This window comes from Vanessa cardui, chromosome 5 (genome assembly GCF_905220365.1).
Source record: "Vanessa cardui chromosome 5, ilVanCard2.1, whole genome shotgun sequence".
Lineage (NCBI taxonomy): Eukaryota > Metazoa > Arthropoda > Insecta > Lepidoptera > Nymphalidae > Vanessa > Vanessa cardui.
In genome coordinates this window covers 15,394,453-15,411,754 of record NC_061127.1, presented here as the reverse complement: position 1 = coordinate 15,411,754, position 17,302 = coordinate 15,394,453, and the positions used below count along the sequence as shown (strand labels likewise).

Below are 17,302 nucleotides of genomic sequence, written 5' to 3'. Positions count from 1 at the left end.
ACCGTGAAGAGTCTTGTATAGTTTATTCAAAAGTCAAAAAATGTTGTCTGACCGACACCGCGAATATAGAAGAAGATTGTGATATAATGGACGTTCACAGTGATACCTTTAACTTGGTCAAACCTAAGGATCGGACCACATTAAGATATTTTATCCCAGCAATATATCAACATGACTTACTTGGTTATTGTGAAATAGTGTTACTATATCATTGCCCTCAGACACAAGAAAGGTTAAAGATTAATATTCCGTTTGACACTACATTACAAGATCGGAAAAGGTCTTTGATTAAAGATTATATTAACGATAAAGCTATGAAGTGTCAAACAATAGATCAGGATCCCTTAGAAAATTGTTCACCTACCGATTGTGATCTAAAATATTACGGTCGGAGGCCTTTTTATGATGTAAATATTAAGAGATGCATTAAAGCGCCTCTTTGTTTAGGAAATATAGATGAAGATTTACCAGACAATGTATATGTTTCGAAAGCAAATGTATGTAAAGACTTAAGTTCACCATTATCGATTCAAGATATTTACTCGATCAGCAGTGGACTTGGAACGGTTGCAATAGCACCCGATGAAGCAGACGTAGTAAGGGTCAAGTTAAAATCGAATTGTTCAACCATTTCTCAAAACCTGTTACTTCTAAAAGATCTCATGTATGGAAGGTTGTGCCCATGTGATGATGGAGAAATAGACTACAAAAACGGTTGCATATCTGCAGTATTATCCATAATCTTTTATATTTTATCTGTGTGTGCAGGATTGCTGTCTGTTATATGTTGTATTAATACAACTGTGTGGGTGCATAAACAATGGTTGAACGGCAACTTTAAAGATCTATTGATGAGAATCCGAAGTAAATTTAAAAGGACGAAAAAAGTTCATCGAAAATCGCCATATAGACAAAGAATGCGAAATTCGTTGCTACGCGAAGTTATTGTTAATGATATTCCTATAGAACTGCGAGACAGTATTCTCAACATGTGTAATAAAGTTGAGAAGGAAGTACATAAGAAGAATCGGTATCGAAAGTCAGGCGTCGGTAGTCAAATAAGTCTGCAAAAGAAGAGAAAATTCTCAACGTCAACTATCTCAGTTTCTTCAGACGTGGAAGGTTCAGATAGAAATACGTTCGTGAAATAAAGCATATTACGAATATTTGTGTTTGATTATTTTTGCAGCGAAGTACCTTCTATGAGAGCATATTTCTTTCCATATTGCAAGGAGATATTTTACGTACATAATAGACACTGGCTCGCTCATTAAATTATTGTCATTTAAATAATAGTCATTTTGTCGCCGACTAATTTCTTACATCGTGATTGACTGATAATCTTAAGAGTTTTTCATAAACTCTGATTAAATATCAAAAATACAACAGAAAACTCAGGTGACTTCAGATGGCTCAGGCTCTCTTCCTCTGCTTTTAAATTAGTAATTTGACAAAAATGTTTTCGAGAAAAGTTTTAAAATAAGTCCCTGTAATCTAAGTTCTTATTCTAAGAAACTTATATTTGATTCCAAAAGAGAACTTACCTTACAAAAGAAATTCAAACCATTATAAAGAGAAACATTAAAAATAATTAAAGTATCATGTTCAGTTATAATAATGTTTTTTTTTGTTTTGATTAATCTATATATATATTATAAATATAAGACTAACCCTGTCTGCCTTCGCCCTTTCACGACAAAACTGCTGAACTCGAAAATCGATAAAATTTGATATCCAGCAAACTTGAAGTCTAAGAAAGGACATAGACTACTTTCCAAAACGCAAGCGGAGCCGCGGGCAACTACTAGCTATCTATATAATGCTATTCGCATTGTGATTTAAGAAAAGTTCTGTTTGTTTTCTTTTATGGTAAAGGTAGATTTTATTTAGTAGGCTTTGTGCGTATCAGGTTGGTTAACCTACCCGGACGGTCTTGAACAAAGCTCGACCATCAAGATATGTAATTTAAGAAATTAAATATTATATGTAGGTATATTAGTTTTTCGTTTTCCATGCTGCTAATAATTTTATACTTGTGAGATGACGTCCGACAGAGAAGTATGGAAGGAGAAGACATGATGCGCCGACCCTAAATAAAATTGGGATAAGGGCAAGATGATGATGATGTATATTAGTTTTTAGTATTAGTGTAAACTCATATTTAGGAATTATTAGCAATAATTTATCTTATAAATCATTTACGGCTTTTACGGCGCGTTCACACGCATATCCATCATTTACGTCTATTGGGTGAAATTGATGATTTAGGGGAGGTGATGTTCAGCTTATGTTATCTTTTATATCCGTCTAAATAACGGAAATGAAGTTCTCCCACAGACACACACACACTAAAAAAGTCAGTTTGTACATTCGTTTCTTGAATAACTAGCGACACGACCAGGCTACGCACGGGTGCAATGCTGATACTAAATATACTCATAAAGATTTTTTCTCTCAAATCACACTATCTTTATAAAAAACCGCATCAAAATCTGTTGCGTAATTAGATCTTAGCATACATAGGGATAGAGAGCGGAAAGCGACTTTGTTTTAGACTATGTAACGATGATAAATACCTAGATATTACTTTCGTAATAAAAAGAGGATAAGTAATTGATCCCCTACAAACCCCCCCTATTTTTGAAGTCGGATAAGTAGTTCTTTGCAATATTAATAAAAATTAAAGTGACATAAGGTTAATTCCGTAATAGAATCGTTGAATATTTTGATTGACACGTTCTGTTATCAAAGAGCTTGTGAGAAGTAAGCAACTGTTGTGGTATACACACTTCGTATTTTGCTATTATTTTTTAACTAGTTTTGAACTATTCAAAAATAATAATCTTATTTAAATCTGTACTCGGCTACCAAATCCATTTTAATCGCCTTTAAGAAAAGCAGGAGATTCTCAATTCGACTGTTATTTTTTTATGTTTGTTACTTCAGAATATCGACCGGGTGAACCGATTTTGATGATTTTTATTTGAAAGCCAGTGCTTCCCGTGCAAATTAAAATGGCACATTTTAATTTGCTCCAGTTTTGATAATGCTATATTGCAAGGGTAGTTTAATGATAGTTTTTAGGTTCTTAGTGTGGGAGATCCTTAAGAAAGTAACGGAACTCTTCAATTCGGAGAAGAAACTTTTATAGGTTATCTGGATATTTGAGACTCGTATCATCACGTCACGTATTTATTGAGTTAGATTTAAAGTGAGAAGAGAAGACTCATGTTCTTGTGTAGAAAATTCAAAAATCGTACCTACGTATTAATAAGTAGAAAAAGTAAATTGATTATTAATTTATAGAAGAATATGCAATTGTTTTTAGTACATACTATTTGTTTTGAAATAGTGTTTGGAGGCGGTTGTTTTGGTAACATTTTTATTTATATTCACAACAAACGTTGTCATTTAAGATTAACCCCATCCGCCTATTTTTACTGAACAAAGCAATACAAACTTTTACTGTTATTTTTATTCTCTGTACTCATAGTTTAGTGAAACGACAATGCTACACGATGGAAGGAAGGAATGACTTTACGACTTTCTAAATCACGGGATACTTCCTGACAACTAAAAGCCTACTAGAATGAAGTGAGGTCAAAGTTACTAAGATACTATTCATAACACATGTATAATCTATATATTAATATTATAAATGTGAAAGTAACTCTGTCTGACTTTCTATGTGCGCTCTTTTACGACCAAACCGATCTCTGAATTTATGAAATTTGGTATGAAGCAAACTTGAACTCCAAGAAAGGGGATAGGCTTTTTTTTGCCTAACACGTGACAACTGACACCCTTAATGGCGAGCGAAGCCGCGGGCGACTACCTGTTTAGATTTTTTTTATGGTATAGGTTGGCGGACGAGCATATGAGCCACCTTGTGGAAAGTGGTCACCATCACACATAGACAATGACGCTGTAAGAAATATTAACTATTCCTTATATCGTCAATGTGCCACCAACCTTGGGAACTAAGATGTTATGCCCCTTGTGCCTGTAGTTACACTGGCTCGCTCACCCTTCAAACCAGAACACAACAATACTGAGTACTGTTATTTGGCGGTACAATAACTAATGTGTGGGTGGTACCTACCCAGACGGGCTTGCACAAAGCCCTACCACCAAGTGTAACACGAAATATAAAATAGTGACAAAATTTTGTACCACACTGTACTTTACAAGATTTTTTTGTAACATGCAGCTGTCATGTCGTATCGTTAACTATTTATACAATATAATTATTCTGAGCAGTTAAAAGCCTTTATTATAAAAGAGATCGGATTATAAAATACAGTTAAACTTATAATTTGATAAGTGTAAGTATCGGTTCTGGAATTTGAAATGATTTAAATTAGATATATGGTTTTCAATTTGAATCTTCATTACATAGTATAAAACAAATCTTTTACTGCGGTCTGTCCCTTTGTATGATTAGATGTTTAAAATTACGCAACCGATTTTGATGTGGTTTTGTTTAATAGATAGAGTGTTTCGTGAGGTTTTTGTATATAAGATATGTACAATATAGTTAAGAAACACTAATTATTTTAGAAGTTTCTAATGTGATGTCGTAAATAAACAATTTCTGTGGTATATTTTATATTAATATTGCACCCGTGGAAAGCCGGTGTGGGTCGCTAGTTATCGTTAATAAGAGAGTACATCAATGGGTTGGGGAAAAATTATCTTATTAAGGAATATCTTTGTTTTATTTTAATCAAACTGGTCCACTGGCTGACGAGTCAAATCAAATTATTCATTATTCAAGTAGCCCTATAAAAGAACTTTTGAATCGTCACGTTACAGTGGATTAAATGTAAAGCTATCACCGGAAACCAAAGTTCGGAAACTTGATTTTTCTGAGAATCACCGGAAAGAAACTCAGCAGTTACTCTTTTAATTACAGAGTTTCTTTAATCAAGTGCAATTAAATTTATTAAACGTAATTTACAAGTAAGCTTTATTTTATATTCCGTCTTGAAATGTAACAAACAATAAGTCTAAACTTTTTATCATTAATCTTGTATATTTAAAGGTTATATAATTATATTTATATTGTACATAATATATAAAATTATTATTTATATTTTTATTTTTTATTTCACCTTATAATAAGTTTTATTTAAAAAAAAATACATAGGACTCATAAGCACAAAAAACCGAAAAGAATTCTAGTAGGTAGTCTACCGGTACATTTTTACAGAAAAATTCTCATTTCATATTTACATGCTAATTACATGCTACTGTATTTCATCCGTAATCCATATCCCAGTTAATAAAATGAAATATCATTCTTTACCCAGTGCTTCTTTTCAGACTTCTCATTCGGATTTCTATCACACTTTTAATTTTGTGAAAGAAAATTTGGAAAATGTTTCGGCGATCGCTTACACGTGAGCTAATTTATATAATTATTGGGAATTATTTTACAATATTTTCGAAATGTAAGTGAATAAATGGTTGAATTATTTTCAGTAGATACTGGGAAAAGATTTAAAAGCCTCTCGGAAACATACAAAATGAACACTTTTCTGCTAACACTCGGCCTTATGTATCCAAACCCACGTACCGACGGCAAAAGAAAAATATTGATTGGTAAGAAATTTTATCATCTTAACCATTTCAAATTATAAGAACTCACAAATTAGTTCTTGATAATTTATTCATATTGTAGAATCTTTCTATTAAGTAAGCAGTAGGAGCTTTCTATAAGTACTAAGTTGGTTAGCTTAAATACGTAAACATTATATAATTTAAAGGTGGTAGGGCTTTGTGCCAGCCAGTCTGGATAGGTACCACCCACACATCAGTTACTCTACCGCCAAATAACGGTACTCAGTATTGTTGTGTTCCGGTTTGAAGGGTGAATGAGCCAGTGTTACTACAGGCACAAGGGACATAACATCTTAGTTCCCAAGGGTGGTGGCACATTGACGATGTAAGGATTAGTTAATATTTCTTACAGCGTCATTGTCTATGGGTGATGGTGACAACCTACCATCGGGTAGCCCATATGCCCGTCCGCCAACCTATACTGTAAAAAAATTATCCAAGTTTCAGACAAGGAGGCAAAAGTAACGTGACAATGAACTTTATTTCTACAAAAACTAAGGCTACTGATGTAGCAAGTGTGCATTTTATGTTCTTGTCTAATCTAAAAGAAACATTAAACATTTTAGTTGGACTATTTCATAATTTTATAAAAAATTATAATATGTATTCTACAAAATAAAAGTTTGAATGGTATGGGTCATGATTCAATATGAGTTTTGTTTTTGCTTTTCAATAATATGTATGCATTTTTTTTATTTATTTAAAATACTTTATTGCACAACACATTACACGACAATGGGTAATAGAGAGACAAAAAAAACAACAAATGATGCGCAAAGGCGGTCTTATCGCTTATAGCGATCTCTCACAGACAACCTTTGGTGACAGGAACTTAAGACGAGAGTACAGGTAAGTGCAAATAGAATTAATAGTTAAGAGATAATAACTATAATTTAAGTAGACTAATATTGCAGTATAATAATAAACTACACACAACTACATCCAAATAATACACATATAATAATATAATATACATATAATATATATCAATATATATACATAATTATAAACTACATATTATTTCATACTTACATACATTCTTGGGATATGGACAGATAATAGTTTTTCAAGCGATGTTTAAAGATGGACAAGGATTTCGATTGCCGAATATCGTTGGGTAGTGCATTCCAAAGTTTGACGGTTTTCACAGTAAAAGAGCTACTGTAAGTTTGTGTCCGGCTGCAGGGCGTTACAAGCTTATTATCGTTACTAGAACGCAGGTTGAGTATACTGTCACACCCAAGAAATTTGAAGCGTTCTTTCAGGTAAGGTGGTGTATGTTCAACATATAGCAAAGAGTAAAGAAGAGATAAGGCGTGCAAATTTCGTCGAAGCCTGATTGGCAGCCACTTTAACTGAGACCGATACTGCGAGACATGATCGAATTTACGTAGACCAAAGATAAATCTAATGGCTAAATTCTGCAGTCGTTCTAATTTGTTTAGAAGGTTCTCAGTTAAGTCAGTGTAGCAGGCATCGGCATAATCCAATATTGGAAACAGGAACGAATTGGCTAAGTTGATCTTAGCCTTGATTGGCAGTAGATTTTTCCATCGCCTTAAAAAACCAATGATGGCATACATCTTACGGCTTATTTCTGCAACCTGAGGGACCCAGGAGAAGGAAGCATCCAGAATTAGCCCAAGATTTTTAACCGTTTCTTGCAGTGGTAATATGTGGCCATCAAACATTATTGGAGGTAGATTTTTGTCTTTAATCCTCGACAGAAGCTTAACACTGCCAAAAACAGCTACCTGTGACTTCCTCGGATTCACTTGGAGCCCGTAAGATCTACACCATTCACAGATTTTTGCCAAATCATTATTCAACGTTGCAACAGCCTTGTCGATACCGTCCAAAGGAGCGGTAACATAAATTTGAAGATCATCAGCATATAGATGATAGGAGGAAGAGATAAGTGTGGAGAGAGTATTGATGAAGATAGAAAAGAGAAGGGGAGACAGTACACCACCTTGCGGGACACCAGAAGGAATATCTAAATAAGTCGAGATCTTACCATTCGCCTTTATGCATTGCTGTCTATTTAATAGGTAAGAGCGAAACCAATCTACAGCAGTAGGATCTATGTTTAGAGATCTTAGGATTGCCAAACATATATCGTAGTCAATACTATTAAAGGCGTTTGAAAAGTCTAGGAGAGCTAGAATAGTTACAGATTTATTATCAATTCCACAGCGTATATCGTCACATACTTTAGTGAGCGCAGTAACTGTACTATGGCCTTTTCTAAACCCAGATTGGAAAGGAGAGAGGATTTTGTTAATTGAGAGAAATTGGTTCAGTTGTAAATGAACAACACGCTCCAGCACCTTTGAGAGAAACGGAAGAACAGATATGGGTCTAAAATGAGAAGGTAAAGAAGGATTGGGAACTTTAGGAATAGGGATCACTACAGCTTTGCGCCATAGAGAAGGGAAAGTACCAGTTGATAAGGAATAGTTAAATATATGACATAAAGCAGGTAAAATGCTATTAAGGGTAAGGATAATCAGACTTCGACTTATTCCATCACAACCAATTGAGTCTGATTTGATGCTAAAGATGTGCTTCTTTAATTCGCCAATGGTGACAGAACTGAATTGGAAGGAAGGATTATAAGGGGTGGGCAGTGTATTGAGATAATTGATTGTATTAAGTTTGTCTTGTGCATTTATAGAGGAAGAAGAAATGAAATGTTTGTTAAGATCATTGAGATCGAAGTTAAAAGAAAAATTTTCCCGTTGACGCCCAATTCCCAATGATTTTAAAAACCGCCAAACTTTGGATGTATCGCTATTCTCAATAGCATTTGCAATAAACTTACGCTGAGCATCACGGCAGAGCCTATTACAACGATTTCGCAGCTGTTTATATTTTTCCAGGTTACTGGTTGTCGCATTTCTTTTATATTTGGCCTTCGCAACATTGCGTTTAACCATAAGTGTTCTAATGTCCTGAGTTAGCCAAGGTGCTGGTAAATGCTTAAGCTTTATAGGTCTCAACGGAGCATGTTTATCTAATAAATCAGTTAACAAAGAATTAAAAATACTCATTTTTTCGTCAATTGAGCTGGCATTATAGATAGCAGTCCAGTCAATATTGTTCAAATCACTCATAAAATTGGTGTTATTGATCTTTTGGAAATTACGCCGCATCACTATTGTTGGTTTTGCCCGCGGAGGCCGAATTTTATAGGATAAATAAACTAAGTCATGGTAAGAAAAAGCTTCAGCGGGGAACTGACCATGAGTGTCAACATGATTAAGAGAGGAAACAATCATTAAGTCCAACAGCGAGGGAGAACAATTCGGAAAGAAATGAGTTGCATTCGTTGGGAGTACATTAAGGTTGCAGCTATCAACTATATACTTTAAGCGTCGGGCACGTTGGTCATCCTTAAGTAGGCAGGTGTTGAAGTCGCCCATAATTATCGTGTGATCAACGGATGTACTAAATTGCTCTAATAAATTTTCAAAATCATTAAAATAATTAATATTGAGTGACGGACTGTAAAATACGCCCAGTAGTAGTTTGATATGTCCGAATAAGACCTCAATAAATATATGTTCCGATGACTCAGAGTATTGTGAAGGAGATTTATTTAAAATTGTAAAAGGGATGTGGCTGCGGAGATATATAGCTACACCACCGCCACCTTTACCTATGCGGTCATTCCGGATCAGGTGGTAGCCAGGCAAACAGTAAGAAGTTGAGGGTAAGCTTGGTTTCAAAAAAGATTCGGATACAAGAATGGCATGAATATTTTGACTATCGAAGGAAGACAGGAAATCAGAGTAATGTGAAGGAATACTCTGCGCGTTTATATGCACTACATTAAAGTTTCTAGAAAAACCGGAGAGATTTGATTCTAAAAGAGAATTTAGAGGAAGAGAAGCACTATGAAAACTATCATCACTTGATAATACTGAGTCGCTATAGTAGGTACTATTATCATTCAAATCGCTTACGCTGTAAAGGTTTGAAATCATACTATTCATATAAATAAATAATTGATGTATATAAATATATATGTATTAATTAAAATAATATATATAATAGAAAAAATAATTATAATAATACTAAAATACCAAATAAATCAAACTACTAATATTAAGTTCTCGATAAGCTACTTCTCCATCCCGCCAGCAATTTGTGAGTAAGAAATTACAAAAAAAAAAAAAGAAAAAGTAAAACAAATATACCTAATATTATTATGAACATTATCACATCACATCGGATATGAAATTAAGAAATAGAGAAGTAATAATAATTTAAGTAACATAATAAATAATTTTGTAAAGGCAACACAACGTAACCAATAAAACACAAAACACGATTTAAATCCTAATAGTAAATGTTATAAAAAGAAAGAAAAAAATAATAATAAAACAATACTTAATAAAATAATGCTAAGTAGATATTATTAAAAAAAAAAAGAATGTTAAATAATGCAATGCTATATGACAAACTGCAATAGTCCAAAACCAATTACTAAACGCAAATCAAACGTCAGATTGATGACATTAACATTATACCTTCAGTTATAAAATTATACCGACATGTTTACAAATACAAGTTAATACTAAACGGAATCCGAAATATAATTATAGTAATATGATCAAAGTAATGAAACTAAAATAGAATAACTAAACAACTTATGCTAATGAATAGTAAAAACAAATTGAAGGATCGAGGACGAAAACGCGGTCTAACAATACTATAGCTTACTTTTTAATGGTTCTCTTGCTTCGTATGGCCAGAGTTGAATTGGCAGATTTTGGATTTGAATCGGTGGAACTGGTTCCAGCAGCAGCTACAGCAGCAGAGTTAGTTGCCAAGGGAATGTCATTCGGTGTGCGATTGATTGCGTTGAGCTCTGCTGTTGTGACAATCCGGTGTCGTTTACCGTCTGACCCGGTAACGACAATAACACCATCCTTCGTCCAGCATTTAGAAACTCCGTACTTCTGTCTTGCTGCCATAAACAGATCATGCCTCTCTTTAGTAAGGAACTCCGACAGAGTCACACCAGTATTTTTAAGAGACGTTTTCGAGTACCAGATTTTATTTCGAAGCATTACGTCACGGAATTTTACAAGAATAGGTCGAGGCTTATCTCTGGAAGAGTGACCTAATCGCTGACAACGACTGAGCTTGTCTATCGTGAATTCTGGTACCTTAAGATGTCCTGACACGACATTTGACACTACCAATGGCAAATTCTCTTTTTTATCCTCGGAAACTCCATGCAAGAGAAGCATCTTCCTTCTGCTTCGCATCTCCAGCTGGTTGTATTGCTTCGATAGGAGTTCCACTTGCATCTGAAGACCTTCCAATGCAGACAGAACAAAGATTCTGAAGGCGTTAAATTGGGCTGCAATGTTGGAGTTTGGACTCGTAGCCGGGATAGGACTCTGAAGAGATTTTTGAAATTCAGCCATTCGTGTATTAAAGTGTTCGGTCAGGTCCTGAATTGAGTGTTTGATGGACTCCATAGTGCAGTTACTAATTTATAAATATATTTATAATATATATTTAAATATATGCTCAATGTTCTCGGTTTTAGTGGCAATATCAGTGCTATGGAGATTAGCTGGCAGGTAGGAAACAAACTTAGCACATTTCTACTTGTGAATTATTGTTCATCCAATTTATATTAATAAAATTTATAAGAGCTCAAATAAAAACGTGTTGTCTTTTTTTTGACACCTACCCGAAAAAAAAGCATATATGCATATATTATTCTGTAACAGAATCTAGATTTTATATTTTTGTATACGTAAGAATTATTAACATTAAGTTTTTAAATGTATATAAATGTGAATAAAAAATAGTTGCTATGACCGCGTGGTATGGTGCCAGGAATGCTAGCAAAATTTCAGTATTTTACAAAACTGTAATATTGTAGAGTTCTACGCAACAGAATATCGCAGTCAAGACTTAGTTAAATATGAAACACTGAGGACACTCCGCTCGAATATAGATTCTGTTGGACTTTATTCAAGTGTAATTATTTTATTTCAGGATGTTTGATACTGTCCGTGACTCCGGGACTAATGCTGACTTGTAATGACATGCGGCTTCGGATTCTTAATAACGACATGGCTAATCTAGTCAGGCAGTCCATCATCATGGTATCTCTTACCTTTGTCATCATTAAGGTATATTATCTCTTTAAATTTTTTTAACTAAGAATAAAACTACCTAGTATCTAATTATTGATGAGGAGCCTGAAATTTATGTTATTTTACGCTATAAGTTTGCAGATGCGCATATGGGCCACCTGATGGTAAGTCATAAACATTGGCGCTGTTAGAATATAACCATACCTTATATCACCAATGCGCCATCAACCTTGGGAACTAATATGTTACGTCCCTTGTACCCGTAATTACTCTGGCTCACTCATCTTTCAAACCTGAACACATCAATACTAAGAACTGTTGTTTGGCTGAAGAATATCAATAGATGGGTAGTACTAACCCCAACGGGCTTGCACGAAGCGCTACCATCAAGTGGAGTGTTGATATAAATTATTGACTTCATCGGACATTTTTATAATTGTAACGATTTAAATAAATTACAGCTTATAATAACGGTAATTCGGAGTAATGAATTAAGAGCAATATTTGACGGGATGAATGAGGACTACGAAAAATTTAATTATTTACCTGAAGAATACCAGGAAGTCGTCGCTGAGACTATCAAAAAGTCTAAAGGCCTTGAAAAGATATGGATCATAATAATGTCGATAACGGCGTGTTCGTATCCAGTATTGGCTGGCGCCTGCACGATATATTCCATGATGTTTTCTGACAATCCTAGGAGATACATGGTGCATGAGATTGAAATTATTTATCTGACAGCGGAACAAAAATACGAAAGTCCCTATTATGAGTTAATTGCATTTTACAGTATTTTCATGGTGTGGGTCGTATTTATTGGATTCACAGGTGAGTTATGACTACAGCCTCCAGGTCTAAAGTTTTAAGCTCTCGTACATATCTTTTGAAAGAATCGTTTTTAAATTATAATTAAGTGTCGGCAATTTTTATCTCAGATTATATTATCTTAGATTACACAATTGGTTTACAGTAAATAATTTAGTTTTCTAATTTAGTTTTTCTCCTACCCAATGTTAGAAGGCAAAATTATAATATACCTTTAAACGGTGACCGTCTTGAAGTAGCTGATACTAAGGTGGATATGGTCATTTATCATCCCTAACAGGAAGACTCATCTCCGGAGCATACGCGGTTAGAAAAATTAGACAGCTAACTGATAATTGATACCGCTCGTTTAGTTTATTTTAGTTATTTTCACAGTATTATGTCATATGGCATATTACTTTGGGGTAACACTGCAGATATTGAATCTGTCTTTATTTTACAAAAGAGTGCAATCCGGTTTATTTATAATCTTGGAGCTAGAGACTCTCTTCGGGATGTTTTTAACAAAGTGGGAATACTTACTGTTGCGTCGCAATATATTTACAACAATATTATGTATATTCACAGTACATTGATCACTTTGATAAAATCAGTGATAATCATTGTATGTGCACTAGGAGTAAGGATAAGCTTATAACGCCAAGTTTCCGACTCCGCAAAGTCAATAAGTCCTTCTTGGGGCAGGGTATCCGCTTCTATAATAAAATTCCGCAGACATTTTTAACTTTGCCGTTTAGTAAATTCAAATAGTTTGTAAAAAATACATTGGTAGAAAAAGCATATTATTCAATACAAGATTTTATAGATGATAAAAAAGCGTGGGGCTAATATCTGTTGACTTCCATGCAGGATATATTAATCTAAATAATTGTATTTAACTAACATGACTTGGAGCAAAGCTGAACTCCAAGAAAGGCTACTTTTTTGTTTGATGACAACCAATGCCTAAAACGCAAGCCAAGCCGCGGGCAATAACTAGTGTTATATAACATTAAATATATTTAAGAATATACGACGATTTAGTCTAATTTTTATAAAACTTAGAAACTACTCATTAATCAATAAAAGTATGGATAAAAACTGTAATTTATCAACTTAATAAAATTTTATAAGGACTGACTGATATTGAACGCACAGCGTTAAACTAGCTGGGCTTAGGCTTAACACAATGGATTTTTGGAGAATAATTCACGAGAGCACTAAGATAGGATTTTTTCAGGGATTGAGGGATGAAAGTTTGGATGGGAATTGATGACTGATGTCTGGAATAGAAATCGATATTTAGTTGTACTTCTTTTTATAATTACAAGGTTATCTTCATCGTGCTTTTCAATTGGATATCCCATTGATCAGACGGCTAGTGTATTTCATGAAAAATGACATCTTGACAATAAAAACTGAGATAGCTAAGAAGAGATTGCCTAACCTAAGCTTTAAAACCTTTTTATTTTAACAGGCTTCGATGGAATGTTCTCCGTTTGCGTGTTCCATGTATCTTTGAAAATAAAAATATTTAGCTTAAACTTAAAGTATATCTTCGCTGACGCCAATGATATCCCAACAATGAAAATACGGATTGCAACATTCGTCAAAGACCATTGTGAAGTGAGCAGGTATTTGTGTATAATATATATTCGTGATTTAAATTTAATGATGACGTCAATATATAATTATGAGAAATCCAATTCAATCCGTTTTAATTTGAAAATAAAAGACCTTTTATAAAAAGTTTCCACTTAAGACAATACCAGTTGTTGTTACTTCTGAGACACCATATAAATAATGCTACTTAATACCTTTAGAGAATGGATATTTTCTTAGTTTCCTAGAATCTCTTATCTTGTTAATTGTTAATAATGATCCGTAAGAATAATGCAGAAAGCTTTTGCAGAAATACTATTAGTTGATCTAATTCTTTTAGAAGATAATATGGTCTTTTACGAAGTAATCTGTAATGATTCTCTTTTAATTGTAACCATTTAATGATATTTATAATACAGTTGGTTTTTGTTATTTTTATTTCTGTCATACAAATTTTAAGATTAAAGAATGAAATCACCATTCATTTATTTCTCGGCGTATAATATAAATACACTACAAAAGATAAATAATTTTCAGATTGATCGGTGAAATTCAGAAATGTTTTGAAGTTTGGTTGGTTGGAATTTTTTTCAACGCGGTGTTACAAATTGGGATGGCGCTGAGTCAAATAACAACGAACGTTGTAATTATTATCTCATTTGTTTTCTAATTCATTTCATTTACAAATTTTAATCATGCTTATTTAAAGTTATATATTTAATTTTTATAAACTATCTGGAACTATCTCACGACTGACACTTGTCAGTCGTGCAGCAGTCGTGAGCGAGGATATTGAAAGATTAAACTCTATGGTTTGCTCATTGGTTACATAATTTAATCAATAATGACAGTGAAGAGGGCATACCGTACAAATATTCGCTTCTCAATCCAAAATCATGAAGTTTTGTGCCGTTTGCAGGTTTACTTATGATGTTTCCTTTACAGCGAGTACTTATTATACGCTTATATAATAAGGTATTGGTAACCTTATTATACCAGAAAATGGGTATATAAGAACAATAAACTTTTGTATTGCCATCTACAATATAAATAATGAAAATTTAAATGTCATTTATAATATTGTATAGCAAAAGGGGCCGGCACATCACTTTACTGTATCAGTGTGGTCTTCGGTATCAATTGGTTGGTTTTATCGGAATAGGCGTTTTTCTTTATAATTTCAGAGTAGTGACATAAATGGCGTGTATTACTTATTCGCAGTGGCGACCGTTGTACACATTTACCTGCCTTGCTACCTCATCTCAGACGTTACTTATAATGTGAGTTAGATTCGATATTCCTCAATATTTTAGGAAAACGTGCACAATATATGTAAAGTCCTGACTCCTGAGTCACGTGGATCCACTTCTCAGGGGAGCAACTCGGATGAATCAGCGGTGAATTAATATTTGGATCAACTGGTCGCGTCTCAAAACTTAAGACTTCTGCAAACTATCGCAAATTTTGTCAATTCAGCTAAGATTATTTATAAAATACACCTACGATTCTTTACTATCAGTTAAGATCATCGTAATATAAATAAAAGTATACTAAATTTTGTGTACGAATTTTAGGAAAAGCGATCTCTCAGTTACATATGCGCAGATATATTTGTGTAAAATATTTGCTCTGTCTGTTCCAGTAATCTCACGGTATATTTTATGGAATATCAAATAAGGTTTTACGTGTATTTCGAATCATCAAAGCCACACTCTTTTTTAATGTCAACAAGAAATATTAAACATTTTCTTATCAACAATATTTCCTTGTGCTGTAGTTATACTGGTTCATTGTTCCTTCATACCGAAACACTACTATCTATAATACATATAATAAAATTGGAGTGTCTGTTTATTTTAACACCATGCATATGTATACACCAAAATAACATTTTTTACAATTTTTGTCCGTTTGCCTATCTGTATGTTTGTTCCCGCTAATCTCTGAAACAGTTGGACCGATTTTGGCGTGACTTGGGTTACAATAATACTTTTATTTTGTTAAATTAAAAAGCATACTAGGTCTCGGGCACAACTACTTAATCATAATTAATATTTTTCATTTGTTTTTCAGGCTGCTGAAGTAGCGAATGTAGCGTATAGTTCTTCGTGGGAAATGGTCGAGGATGTGAACATAAGGAAGTATATTTGTCTCATCATCACCAAGGCTCAAATTCCGATACATTTCAGAGCGCTTGGAATGATTACTTTTAACATGGAGATGTTTGTATCGGTAATAATTTCTTATTAAAATCATTATTTAAGTGTAAATTAGATTAACTTTATTTATTAAATTTTTTAAGCCGAGAACGCCCAGGTTAGAACACGTGCATTTTATACAGGTTACGAGTTCGAATCAAGACAAGCATCACTGAATTTTCATGTGCTTAATTTGTATTTGTAATTCATCTCGTGCTCGATGGTGAAGGAAAACATCGCGAGGAAACCTGCATGAATTAAATTTCAATGAAATTCGGCCACATGTGTATTACACCAGCCCGCATTGGAGCAGCGTGAAATATGCTTCATACCTTATCTTTAGGGGAGAAGAGGGTTTAGTGGTGATAATACGGTCTGCTAATGTTGCAGATAAATTTGTCATAGCCGGAATATTTCCCATTGAGACCAGTAGCAATAGAGGGACGTGACTTCATGGCGCATCTATGGCATCTATATAATCTAGGTTACAAGAAGGCAGATCTTATTTAAAAAAAAACGTATGAATTGTTTCAGATACTCCAAACTTCGTACTCCATGTACACTTTGCTGAGAAAATAAATGTCAGTTATTATTGCCAGAATCCGCAGTGTAATGTGTTTATTAATAAAGTCATCATATAATATATGTAGTCTAGAATAAATGTATGTTCTTCTGAGTTTATAATTTTTATATGCACTTCCAAATATATATTATTAAACTGTATATATTATAACGCTTAGACAATTATTATGTATACTAAAATTTGTCTCAGTCTTGCCCATAATAAAGGATTTGCCTATATAAATGATGTTGTTCAACATCTGATAAAAAGTGATGTTTTGAGTAAAATTAAATTAATATTGATCATTCATGATTTATTCATCAAATTTGAGTAAGCTTTAAAAAGCACGTCTGAATCGTCAATATACAGAACTGTATTAAATCTAAAGC

The 17,302-nt window shown here is 33.6% G+C and overlaps 2 protein-coding genes across 2 annotated transcripts; one reads left to right on the top strand and one right to left on the bottom strand.

Moving 5' to 3' along the window:
- Positions 1-5,465: 5,465 nt before the first annotated feature.
- LOC124529852 (odorant receptor 82a-like) lies at positions 5,466-17,042 on the top strand. Its single transcript, XM_047103781.1, has 8 exons — positions 5,466-5,604; positions 11,647-11,783; positions 12,209-12,575; positions 14,029-14,185; positions 14,691-14,796; positions 15,338-15,433; positions 16,227-16,385; positions 16,886-17,042. The coding sequence occupies exons 1-8, from the start codon at positions 5,466-5,468 to the stop codon at positions 16,928-16,930; spliced, it is 1,206 nt and encodes a 401-aa protein (XP_046959737.1). The 3' UTR covers positions 16,931-17,042.
- Positions 10,085-11,172, bottom strand: LOC124530019. Its single transcript, XM_047103992.1, has one exon. It carries the CDS (start codon positions 11,115-11,117, stop codon positions 10,347-10,349), a length of 771 nt encoding a protein of 256 aa, XP_046959948.1. The 5' UTR covers positions 11,118-11,172; the 3' UTR covers positions 10,085-10,346.
- Positions 17,043-17,302: the final 260 nt, after the last annotated feature.

What these genes read in the sequence shown, in the direction of transcription:
- LOC124530019 (XM_047103992.1), bottom strand. Translation starts at nt 11,117, where the DNA reads ATGGAGTCCATCAAACACTCAATTCAGGACCTGACCGAACACTTTAAT.
- LOC124529852 (XM_047103781.1), top strand. Translation starts at nt 5,466, where the DNA reads ATGGTTGAATTATTTTCAGTAGATACTGGGAAAAGATTTAAAAGCCTC. An exon ending in CGTATTTATTGGATTCACAG is followed by an intron (nt 12,576 to 14,028) that starts GTGAGTTATGAC and finishes TTATTTTAACAG; the next exon opens with GCTTCGATGGAATGTTCTCC. An exon ending in GTCAAATAACAACGAACGTT is followed by an intron (nt 14,797 to 15,337) that starts GTAATTATTATC and finishes TTATAATTTCAG; the next exon opens with AGTAGTGACATAAATGGCGT.